Source organism: Musca domestica, unplaced genomic scaffold (assembly GCF_030504385.1).
Source record: "Musca domestica strain aabys unplaced genomic scaffold, Musca_domestica.polishedcontigs.V.1.1 18, whole genome shotgun sequence".
In the NCBI taxonomy this organism is placed as follows: Eukaryota; Metazoa; Arthropoda; class Insecta; order Diptera; family Muscidae; genus Musca; species Musca domestica.
The window spans coordinates 13,965,792-13,979,107 of record NW_026712238.1 but is presented as its reverse complement, the minus strand read 5'-3'; the positions used below and the strand labels follow the sequence as shown (position 1 = coordinate 13,979,107).

Genomic DNA, 13,316 nt, shown 5'->3' with positions numbered 1-13,316 from the left:
GAAGGAATATAGCTGAAATCGAATAATCGTTTATAGCAATGTCCCTGGAAAATAGCACTTAAAAATCCATGTTTATAGCTCGGAGAGTGCTTTAAGAATCCACGTTTACAGTCTTGAAGATTCTTGAAAGACTAGCTCAGAAAGATTTGGAAAATAGCATTTAAAAATCCATGTTTATAGCTCGGAGAGTGCTTTAAGAATCCACGTTTACAGTCTTGAAGATTCTTGAAAGACTAGCTCAGAAAGATTTGGAAAATAGCATTTAAAAATCCACGTTTATTGTTTGGAAGATCCGTAAAAAATAGTTGAGAAAGTTCTTTGAAAAAAATAAATTATATTCTTGAAGTTCCTTGAAAAAATAGCCCTGAAAGTCCTTGGAAAATAGCAGTTAAAAATACACGTTTATCGTTTAAAGACACTTAGGAAAATGACTCTGAAAGTCTTTGGAAAATAGCATTTAAAATTCCACGTTTAAATGGTTGAAGATCCTTGGAAGACTAGCTCTCACGCCCATGGAAAATAGCCTTTAAAATCCACGTTTATAGCTCTGAAAGTCCTTAGAAAATAGCAAAAGTCCACGTTTAAAGTCTGGGAAACCTTGAGAAAATACCTCTGAAAGTCCTTGAAAACAAAAGTTAAAAATCCCCAAATGTCGCATTGAACTTCCTTGAACAATAGCTGCGAAAGTCCTTTGAAAATATCATTTACAAATCCACGTTTATAGTCATGAAGATCCTTGAAAGACTAGCTTTAAAAGTCCTTGGAAAATAGCATTTAAAAACCGCAATAAAAGTTTTGAGAATTCTGTAGAAACAAACTCTAAAAGTCTTTGGAATCTGACTTTTTGAAATTCACGTTTATAGTTTTGAAGATCCTTAAAGGAACAATTCTGAAAGTCCTTGGAATCTGGCTTTTAGAAATCCACGTTTATGGTGCAAAAGATCCTTGAAAGACTCTTTCTGAAATTCCTTGAAAAAATAGTATTTAAGAATCCTCGATTATAGCTCCTACGGTCCTTGAAGAAAACATATTTCAAATTCCACGTTTATAGCTCTGAAGTTCCTTGAAAAAATAATGTTTCTTATTCCCCGTTTATAGCTCTGAAGATCCTTAGAAAAAATATTTAAAAATCCACGTTTATTGGTCTGAACATCCTTGAAAAATAGCATTAAAAAATCCAATATTTTTGAATTTTTCGATTTTTTCAGAATGGCAATGACATCGATTTAAAACCTCTGGGATCGAGATTATTACATCGACAAAGTTTCACCGTACATCAGGGTGTGGATGCCTCGGGTCCTTTACGTTTCATGGAAGTGCGAGACGATGGTCTGGTTTTGAGATCCGTAGATGGTACCATTGTGGAACGATGGTGGTATGAACGTTTGGTGAATATGACCTATTCGCCAAAGACAAAACTCCTATGTTTGTGGAGACGTAACGGGGGTCAGACACAGCTGCACAAATACTATACACGAAAGGTGGGCAGTTACAATTTCCAGAAATTATTCGAAAACGAAAATTAAATTATTTTTAATATTTTATTCCCCAGTGCAAAGAACTGTACAACTGCATCAAAGAAGCCATGGAACGCGGTGGTACACCCACCAATGTTCCCGAGCTGGGCGGCGAATTTCCCGTCCAGGATATGAATACGGGCGAGGGTGGCCTGTTACAAGTGTGCCTTGAAGGTGTTGGTTTGTTATTTGCCAACAGCAAGGTAAGTCGCGACCTAAGTGTCCTCCTTATGTGGTTTTGAAAATTTTCCAAACAATTTTTTTACTTCCATATTTGCTTTTGTATTTTTCTGTATTTATGAAATCAAATCAAGTCTATTTTCTTAAGTTAATTCCTTTTCTTGTAACAATTATCAAAACCAAAAAAACAACAACCAAACAAAATATGAAATATTTTTTGTCTTTCTTTGTAAACCGATTTGAAAAAAATCCAAAAAAAAAAAAATATCAATATTTCATATTAATGAACGTTGTCCGTTCTCGTCCTAAATGGGAAGGTGAATTTTGTGTTTTCCATTTTTTATTTTTATTTCCTTTTTTAATTTCTATTTTTTTTTTCAAAAAATAATCATGTCTAATGAATTTTGTAAAAAAAACTACATATCTCGTGTTCTTTTTTTAATTAACATGTCCTTAATATTTTGAGTTTTATGTTTTTCGTTATTAGTTAATTGTTATAACAGATAATTCTATTAATTTTCCTTTTGTTTTAAATTACACATTTTCTCCGTTGGAAAATGTGTTTCAATTGTTAATGACAAAGCAAGGACCTTCTCAACTTTTTTCTTCCAATTCTTATGTATTCGTATGAACGTTTTGTTGTCACTTTCATCCTTTTAATATATTCTTGGGTTTTTTTCTTACATTCATTCAAAACATTGCAATTTATTTTTTTTTGGTTAATTCATGATTTGGAGGTTTAACTGGTGTAGTTTTCAATTCGGCTTTGAATATTTTTTAAAAATTAAAGTCTATAGTCCGGACAGCCCTGACAGTCCCTGGAAATTGGAATTTAAAAATCTAGATATTATGTTTTGAAAGTCTTTAATATTTGAAAATCCACACTTGTCTTAGCTCTAGAAATCCTTAAAAAAGTTCGGAAAGTTCCTGGAACAGAATTTTAATATCCACATAACGCACTAAGTCATATTGGACACAGCTGTTGAGTGCTTTCATACAGTCCAAAATAATTCTTCATTTTACTGTTTAAGACGTAATCAGCTCTACTATCCATAGGGATATTTACAGTAGGTGAACCTGCGTTAGTGCTAAATCAGTTCAGAGACTTCTTAATTGCTCTGAACTCCGCCTGCAGTCCAGAACTCCACCTGGTATCCGGTCTGATACACTTACTAGTAAGTGTCCGCTACCTTTGAAGTTTACTGAGGAGGATATTGTAAAAATATAACACAAAGGAGCCACAACCAATTTTGCTATCCACAACTATTTCAACGACTACTTTTGGACGACTCTCTACGAAAAGTACCAAATCGTATTGAGATATGGAGGTGAACTTAGAAATTCTTCCTATATTTGTACGAAAAGTACCAAATTGTACTAAATTTGGTATTGCATCAAGGAATAAGGATGGAATTCCCAAATTTGACATTGAGGTCTCTGTTGGTATCTGGAATTGAGATATGTAGGTGGTTTTGGAAATGAGTTCTAGAATTGTACTAAAAGTACTAAGTGGTACAAGTTTTGTAGGAGATATTTATATTATTTAGGATATTCGCACTAAATGGTACTAAATTTAATATTGGGTGAATAGATAGAGCTGAAATCCTGAAATTGGATATTAAGGTCATCGTTGGTTTCTGGAAATTTCAAAACTTGTACCACTTAGTACTTTTAGTACAATTCTAGAACTCATTTCCAAAACCGCTTATATATCTCAATTCCAGATACCAACAGAGACCTCAATATCATATTTTAGGTTTCTATCCTTATTCTTTCGCCCAATACCAAATTAAGTAACATTAAGTGTTTTTAGTACAAATATATAAAAAATTTCCAAAATCACCTCCAAACCTCAATTCCAGATTCCAACAGAGACCTCAATATAAAATTTGAGAATTCTATAATTTTTCTTTCACCCAATACCAAATTTAGTACCATTTAGTGTTTTTAATCCAATTATAGAACTCACTTTCCAAATCACCTCCACATCTCAATTCCAGATACCGACAGAGACCTCAATATCAAATTTGAGAATTTCAATACCCAAATTTGGTACGATTCAGTACTTTTTGTACAATTATGTACACATTTCCAATAACCACCTCCATATCTCAATGCCAGATACCAAGAGAGACCTCAATACCAAATTTCGCGATTCTATCTCTATTCCTTCACCCAACACCAAAGGTATTACTTTTCGTACAAATAAAGGACGTATGTTTCACGCCCACGATAAATCTCAATATCAGATACCATCAGTATTCTAAATATTACATATTACAAAATTTTGTCAGAACTGTATCCCTATCCCTTCAACCAATACCAAATATAGTGCTAATCAGCACTTTTTGTACAATTATAGTACACATTTCAGAAACCTCCTGCATATATTCAGGCTACACATGAATAGCGACTCTAATGCCCAAATGCACTATCTGTTCAACCAACACCAAATATAGTACCATTCAGTACTTTTCGTACAATTATAGTACACATTTTCGAAACCATCTTCATATGCTCCAGGCTACACTTGAACAGCGACAGAAAGCCTTCTTGGGTGGTACGTGCTGAGTGCGATAGGCTTAGTCCTGTTGGAACGTCCAAGGTCTGCGGCCAAAATTTTTGCGTGTCCAAGGCCTTAATACACCCTCCAGAATATTTTCGCGATAATATTCGGCATTTATTCTGATGCCATGGTCGATTAATACGAGCGGAGAGCGACCATCGGCTGTTATGGCGACCCACACTATCACCATGGCCGGCGCTTGAGTTCTGGTGGCCAACCGAAGGTGTAGATTTCCAGCTGACCTCTTTGGCAAGTAAACACGATTATTTTGTTTGTTTACAAACTGCTGGACGACGAATGTTTTCTCGTCGGAGGAAATCAAATTCGGCAGTTCACCACTTTCGGCCAAGCGAAGCAACTCGTTAGCTCTTTTGAGTCTATTTTGTTTCAATTGCGGTGTAAGTTCTTGGACTTTTTGGAATTTCAATGACTTTACCCCGAGCTCATTTTTTAATATTTACCGAATGGAATATTGCGATATGTTCAGCTCACGAGCCATTTTTCGGCCACTGCGACGCGAGTTTCGATCAAGTTGCTTCTTTACTTTTCGAACCATTTCTGCTGATGTTGCTGTTTTCTTCCGTTCACTTCCTTGACGTCGGGCTAACGTAACGAGCGATGGTTCGAGACACAAAAGATTTATTCACATTTAAATGCTGGAATGCTCTAACGATAGCCACTTGAAGTTTTCCAGCCAAATATAAAGAAATCACACTATCACGCTTGAATTCCATCACGAATAAGTTTTTTCCGGGTAAATTCTCACCAAAATGCTTTTGTACGCTTGTAAACAATATAATGAGCTGTCACTGAAATAATTTTAACAGCTGTCGGACGACTGGCTTGGGAATGACAGCAGTGTGAAATTGGTTGCAGTTTTTTCATCTCAACCTGTATATGAAACTTTTTTGCTACCAAATTTCAAATTTTTGATTCTGATACCAAATTTCATTCCAAATTTCAGAATTTTAACTCATTCCGTTTGTCCAGTACAAAGTGTTAAATTTTAAGTACAGTTTAGTACTCTTTGTACCCTTTTAGTAAGAATTCCTAAAAATCCCAACCTTATCACGTGCCTACGCACCAAGACTGTCAAATTTCAAATTTCTAGCTTCAGCCCTTTCGTCTGGTCATTGATTCTCAGTCAATCAGTTATTGCACTACTCTTTTATATATACATGAATAGATACGCTCCTTAACGAAAGGCATTTTTTATCATTAAATGAAACTACATCACTAAAAAATTGGTTTTCACTGGGCTTACTTTGGCTTACATCAGTTAAACCTCTGAACATTCATACATTTTATTTAAAAATGTTTTAATTTTTTTCAAATCATATTTATGCAATTTTTTATTAAATATACATTTTTCATTAGTCTCACAAAAAGCATACCAACATAGTCATATTTTTATAATGTCACCATAAATCACGCATCTAAAAAAACATATTTAGCTTCGAAACAACTATAGACATATCACACACACACACACACACACTCAAATACATAACATGCATATAAAATACATATAAAAATCCTACATATACATTTTCATATCATAAAGACATCGCCATTTTTAAACATTTATTTTCACATTTTTGCCTTTTACAAATCCAAAACAAAAAAGTACAAAGAATTTTAACTCACCAACGAAAATAATTTTTTACACAAAAAAAAATTACAACAACAAAACCAAACCAACAAAAATATGCTGCTAGTGAATGTACTGAATGCTAAAAATGCATTTTTTTTCAATTCTTCTTCTTATAATTAATTTATCAAAAACATTTTTTTAAATAATTGTGTTGAAAAACAAACGAAATTCTTAAGAAGAAAAACAAAAAGAAATACAACAAATAAAAATAAAAATTTAACGTTATCGATGATTTTATTCACACTTTTCTTAAGCTTTTTATGTTTTTTCTTTGTTTAATATTTTTTATACGATGTAAAACTTCTGCAAAAAATAAAAACGTGTTTCAAAAATATTCTACATAAAAATCAATTAAACGGAATAATGCTTAATTTTTTTGTTCATTTCATTTTTGTACATTTTCGCTGTATTTTTCTTCGGTATAATTGTTTTTTTTTTTTTTTAATTTTTTTTAAAATTCAATTCTCATTCAAAATGAAAACCTGTGTACGTGATGAGTGGTATAAAGCAGGATTAACAACAGTTAGAATTTATTAGGTTTTCAGAAAGGTCAATTATTTTACTGTTATTATGAAGAAGTTTATAGACAGGCATCAATGATCCACACAAAAATCCACAAGTCCCGAATCTTATTTAACGCCAATTCGTTGTAGACCGAATGAAGTCAATCTAAAAACTAGACCCTCTAGAATTTATAAAGAAGCACAAAGCATTCATGGGCTGCAGCGCTTTTAAAATCGGAATAAACCTTGGTCTTTAAAAGATATATATACTTCCTTACTAAAAAAATCTTTATTTTATGGAATATCAAAATGATTAGTTCACATATGTTTTTATAAACTCTGGAAGGAATGAATCGAAACTCTCTTCATAGAAGATGAGTCAAAGCTCTTTCCATATAAGTAAGGTCGAATCTCTTCTCATAGAAGAAGAACCAATGATATTCCCATAGAAGAAGATTCTAAGCTCTTCCCATAGAAAAGTCGAAACTCTTCTTTAAAAAAGGAGCCAAAATTCTTCTTCCAGAAAAGGAGCTGAAACCTTTTTTCTCAAAGAGGATTTCAAGTTTTTTCATATTAAAGGTGTCGAAGAAGAGTCGAAGCTCTTCTAATAAAAAAAGAAGTTTACTGGTAGAAGAGTGAAAGCACCACTTGTAGAAGAGGAAACTGCTCTCACAAAAGATTCTAAGCTCTTTTCACAGCAGAGTCGAAAACCTTCTCAGAGAAGAAAAATCCAAGTCCTTATCACAACATAGTCGAAGCCTTTTTCAAAGAAGAGACTATAATTTTCTCACAGCTCTTCTCATAGAAGAGCATAAAGGCTTTTCATAGAAAATCAAAGGCTAGAAAGTCTCTTTTTAGAAGTCCGGAAAGTCAAAACCATTGTCGAAGAAGAGTAAAAGCTTGTCTCCTCACAGAAGAGTCAAAGCCCTACTTTCCGTAGAAGAGTCGTAACGCCTCTCATAGAAGAATCGAAGGTCATCGCGCAGGGGAGGGGAAGATCTTCTCAGTTAAGAGTTGAAACTGTTTTCCCAGAGCTCTTCTCATAGTAGAGATGCAGCTCTTTTCACAGTAGAATCATCGGAGACAAGTAGAAAATGTTCTCATAGAAGATGAGTCAAAGCTCTTCACATAGAAATAAGATCGAATCTCTTCTCATAAAAGAAGAACCGAAATTCTTCTACCAGAAGTGGAGCTAAAAACTTTTTTCTCAAAGAGGATTCCAAGCTCTTCTCATAGGAGTTGAAGCCCTTTCCATAGAAGAGGAGTCGAAGCTTTTCTCCTACAAAAGGTGTCTAAAATATATTTATTGAAGAGGTGTTGAAGCTCTTCTAACGAAAAACAGGAGGTTTTCTGACCGAAGAGTGAAAGCACCTCTTGTGGAAGAGGAGTCGAAGCTGTTATCATAAAAGATGATTCTAAGCTGTCTTCTTTAAGATATTTTCCAAGAAAAGCATAATGTCATTTCTTAGAGGGTCAGTAAGCCATTATCGAAAAAGAGCCAAAGAAGAGCCGCAGCTCTTATCATAGAAGAGTCGCAGCTCTTATCATAGAAGAGTACAGCTCTTTTCATAGAAGAGTCGCAGCTCTTGTCATAGAAGAATCGCAGATATTCTCATAGAAGAATCGATGCTCTTTTCATAAAAGAGTCGGTGCTCTTCTGATAGAAGAAGATTCGAAGTTCCTCTCACAGAAGAAGTCTTTTCTTAGAACACAAGAAAGTCCTACCTTCGAAAAACGTGTGAAGATCTTCTCTTAGGAGATCAGAACTCATTTTCTTAGAAGACTAGAGAATTTTCTCTGAGATGACCAGATAGTCTTCTCGTAGAAGACCAAAATATCTTTCCTTCGAACATCAGCAAATTTTATTTTAGAGAACGGGAAAGACCAGAAATCTTCCTGCGAATACCCAAAGACCATAACTTAGAAGACAAGAAGGCCTCCTCTTAGACCACAAGGAGTTCTTTTCCTAGAATACCAGAAAATCTTCTCTTAGCCGACAAGAAGATTATCTCTTAGAAAATCAGTAGATCCACTCTTATAATCAGAAATTCTTCTCTTAGAATATCACCAGGTCATCTTTAAAAAGTCCGGTTCTCTTAGAAGGCCAGAAATTCTCCCCTTAGAAGACAAAATCTTCTCCTAGAAGATCAAATAGTCTTCTCTTGAAAGTTTTTCTTTCGAAGACCAGAATGTCTTGCGTTTGTACAATAGAAAGTCTCCTCAAGAAGACCAAAAATCTTTTCATAAAATATGACCTCATAGAACATGGCCTGCATGTGAGATTTGGATAGACATAGAACATCTGGAGTCTCTTTATAGACAAAATTTAGCCTTTTCGGCACAATGGAAGTTTTATCAAAGTCCTTATAAAAAGCTAAAGGTCTTACTATGAAGGACATGTCATGCCATTGCATAAAAGAACACATTTTAAATTTCGTTTGGTGGAAGAAGAGTTCGAAAATTCTCCAGTTTTCATGATGCCAAAATCTTCTTATAGAATAGAATCTATGAGGATTCGTTAAAATCTTAAAAAAAGTAGACCAAATGGTTATCTGGAAAATCCTCCGAGTATCGTATTTGAAAGGATATAATTTTCCTTTCATAGAAGTCAAGAAAATGCTCTTCACAGCGTTTAAATCAGTGGAAAAAATAAATAAATATGATGTAAACTACATCGCCTCGCCTTCGTTTTGGTGATAACTTTTTTTTTGGTTCTCCGAAATCCTTAAAATCTGCTCCTTTATTTCGTCATTCGCTGAAACAAATTTTTTGGATTTTCATCTCTACCTCTCTAAAAATTAGACTTTTGTGTGGGGATATTGATGTATTTACCTATGACTTCTTCAAAACAACAACGCTAGGACATTTAGTTATAGGGTCCATCTGAGTCAGATTTATTTATATTTTAAAACATTTTCGTTAAAAATGAAAAACAAATTTCCAATAAATATTTAATATGCCTCTAAATGTGTTCAGTATTTTTTCCTTTCCTTATAATTTAATTTTATTTTGTGCAAATTTTAATTCAGTTATTTAAGAACACCATCATTTTAACTTTTGATATACAGTGTCTCTCCCTCTTTCTTCAGTTTGATCTTTTGTAAATATATTTAAATTTTCCCCCCTAAAAAAAGAAAAAGAAAAACAAAAATATTTATTCTCTCTTTCGCTCTTTTAAATTTTCAAAATACAAACAATTTTTTTGTAAACACCTTAAATTGCATATTTTTCTTCCTCTCCTATATAAAAAATTTATTTGATTTTTTTCAACGAAATAAAAAATAGTTTACGTTTTCTTTATTAAATGTTTAATAAAACGAAAAAAAAAAAAAAAAAACAACAAAAGAAAAAATATATACAAAACTTTTGATTTTAATTTCTGTTCGTTTGTCTCTTTTTTCCTTCCGAACACTACTGCCACAACAAAACCAACAACAGTTACAGACAGTAAAGAAAAAAAAAATATAGAAAAAATTATTATTTTTTTTATTATTTTTTATATAAATGTGACAGTCAGCTTTTTTCAAATTAAATGTTTTTTAAAAAAATAAAATACGAAAAAAACTAATTCAAAAAAAATTTCTCCAAGAAAAAAAATTGCAAAACCAAACAAACAACAAAGTATGTTTAAGTTCCTTTTTTCTAAATTGGTATCTTTTGAGATGGTCCTTGTTGTACATTCGCTATTTACAATAACTTAAAAAAAAACTAATTAAAATGATTTTAATTTTTTTTTTTTTTTTCGAAAAAAAATATTCATTTTATTTATTGCCATTTCATTTACATTTGCAGCTTTATGGAGGTTCAAAATAATTTCTATTTTTTTATTTTTTATTTTTTTTTCTTAATTTTCCTTTGGCCTATTTCGAAACAAAATCCGTCTAAAACTTGTTTTTTAATTACATTTTTATTCTCTTGTTTTATTCTATTCTTTTTTTATATTCTCCATTGTTTCCGTTCCTTCGTTCGTTCGTACAAACCATGAACGTTAAATTGCAACAAAAACAACAACAAATTTTGTGCGGATGCATTGTTGCCAACCAAACCCACAACAACAAAAAAACCGGGTCCAAATTTTAATCACCACTTCGGTTGGGTTTCTTCTAATTTCTACGTCTTGTTCCTTGTTTGAACATTTCATTTTTTTTTTCAAAATTCAAAATTTCAACATCCCTGGAATATATCACATATATGAATAAAAAACCAACAAAATCTTCTCTGTTCTTCTTTTCTCCGAAAATTTCCACAACCAAAAATGAAAAAAAAAAACAAAACCAAAACAAAAATCGTATCATCACAAATCCACAAAAAAAGGACTTTGAGGTATTAATTTTTACAATTCAAATTCAAAATATTTTGTTAAGAAAAAAATTAAATCTTAAAAAAAAAACTACATAAAAAGCTAAAAACAACAACCTTAAGTTTTGTTATATTTATAATTGTGTTTAAGCATACTTGTTATCATTTAGTTCCATTACAAAAAAAATCCCCTCATTTATTTCCCCTCCCCACTTGAAAAATAAATAACCCCAAAACAATGAAAAAAAAAAATCCCCTCATTTATTTCCCCCTCCCCACTTGCAAAAATAAATAACCCCCAAAAAATAAAAAAACTCCCCCAGTTGTGTTAATTTCCTTTCCTTTAAAATTTAACTAAAAAAAACAAAACAAAATTGTAGCTGTTTTCTTTTTAACTAAAAAAAAAAAAAAATTAAAAGTAATGCGCTTTTTTGTTTCCTGTGGTCTGAAAAAATTACAGTTCTTCTTTCCCCTTTTCTGCTTTTGATTTCGGTTTTTAGTTATCTGTTCTTTCCATACTTTTGTTAGTTCTTTACTACTTTTACTATTATTGCATTCTGATCTGACCTTTAATGAAAAAAAAACATTGTTCTGTTAGTTATTGTTCTTTACCAAAAAAATTTTGAAAAAAAAAACTCGTATTTCCTGTAACTGTATTTAAGTTATTTACCAACAAAAAAAAAAAAAAACAAAACAATACAAATTGCAAAATTTTCCTCATTTGTTTTTTTTTAGTTTTTCTTTGTCTTTCTATCGAAGTTGTTGCGTTGATTATTTGTCAAGTTTAGGGCTAAACGTTGCAACACCAACCTGACACCAATGAAAACTAATCTTTACAGCAACAACAACAACAAATATACCACCAACCAAACAAGTTCTCTTACCAAGTTATTAGCCACTCGCCAATAACCACCAAATGAAACAGCCTCCACCACCACTCACCACCGCCACACATGTCACACGAAAATATCTCACGCCATCACTTTCAAATTTTTAATATTAATTTTTTTGTTTTGTTAATTTTTGAATTTTCAGTTTGTAGCTTCTATGTGTGTATATGTAATTGTGTGTAAGATCCAAGACCCCTATTATAATTAGTTTTAAGATATTTTCTATATCCGGTGCGCCAAAATTGAGTTAAACTTATTTTGTAAATAATTTTAAACATTCCCATCAAAGTTTGAATTGAAATGCTATCACTGAATTTGAATGAAAATTTACAATTAGGTTGACGTAAATCTTACATTGTTTTGAAAATTGAAAAATTCAAATAGATGCCCTGTTCCAGTAACTGCAAGATTCAATTTATTTTGCAAAAAAGGACTCGGCCTAATTTATAACAAATTTCTAGGTTAGCTTCCAAATTGCTTGAATGTCGGGTTACAAGATGAGCAATACATGCAACATGTAATAGGTTAAGTTCAAATCTGTAATACCCTCTACAATGAGAACATGAAAACATTATTTAAAGCATTTTTTAATTGTTAACCATCCTTTATATCTCCAAACCCCCGATAATATTGAATATCTGGTAAACTCACAACGGAGCTCTCTTGGACACTTTGTGCTACAATGTTAAATATCCATATAAAAAAAGGAAAAAAGCTGTAAGTTCGGCCGGGCCGAACTTTTAATACCCTCCACCATTTGGTACAAATTTAAGAATTTTCAAAAATCTTAAAAATACCGAATGCCTATACGACGACGTGGACCTGCATAGGCAACTTTTGTCATAAGTTATTACAATATTTTTATGCGAAACTTGAAGAAAAATCTAAAATCATCAAAACACCGAATATAGGGGGTACCGCTATATGGAGGCTATACGAAGACGTGGACCTGCACAGACAATTTTCTGGCATGGTCTGAAGTATCCATTACCAACTTCACATGCGAAATTTGAAACAATCCCGGTAAATAATGTCGCTAAAATCATCAAAATACCGAATATCGGGGGTGGTACGGTATATGGGGGCTATACAAAGACGTGGACATACATGGCCCGTTTTCTGTTTTATGCTGCAGCATCTATTACGAACTTCAAATGCCAACTTTGAAACGATTACGGTAAATAATGTCGCTAAAATCATCAAAATACCGAATATCCGGGGTATGGTATATGGGGGCTATATGAAGACGTGGACCTACGTGGCCCATTTTCTGTTTTATGCTGCAGTATCTACTTCGAACTTCAAATACCAAATTTGGAACGATTCCGTTAAATAATGTCGCTAAAATCATCAAAATACCGAATATCGGGGGGTACCGTTATATAGGGGCTATACGAAGACGTGGACCTACACAGATTATTTTCTGTCTTAGGCTGTAGTAATCATTGCGAACTTCAAATACCAAATTTGAAAAAATTCCGGTGAATAATGTCTCTAAAATCATCAAAATACCGAATATCGGGAGGTACCGCTATATGGGTGCTATATTATAACTTGGACCTACATGGCCCATTTACGAACTTAACCTGCCTACTGGCAAAATATACATGTGTGCCTTCTATCTCAATTTGTTCGAAAGACGTGATTACAACAGACAGACAGACGGACATGGTTAAATCGTCTTAGAATTTTACGCTGATCAAGAAT

At 32.7% G+C, this 13,316-nt stretch overlaps 1 protein-coding gene across 2 annotated transcripts in view; it reads left to right on the top strand.

Annotated features, from left to right (window-relative positions):
• The window catches only part of LOC101892891 (MAP kinase-activating death domain protein), a 170,582-nt gene that overhangs the window by 137,911 nt on the left and 19,355 nt on the right, over positions 1-13,316 (top strand). For both annotated transcript variants that reach the window (XM_059120957.1, XM_059120958.1), the window contains exons 20-21: positions 1,209-1,481; positions 1,553-1,720. In XM_059120957.1, the coding sequence (XP_058976940.1) occupies positions 1,209-1,481; positions 1,553-1,720 (441 nt within the window). The remainder of the gene's footprint in view (positions 1-1,208; positions 1,482-1,552; positions 1,721-13,316) is intronic.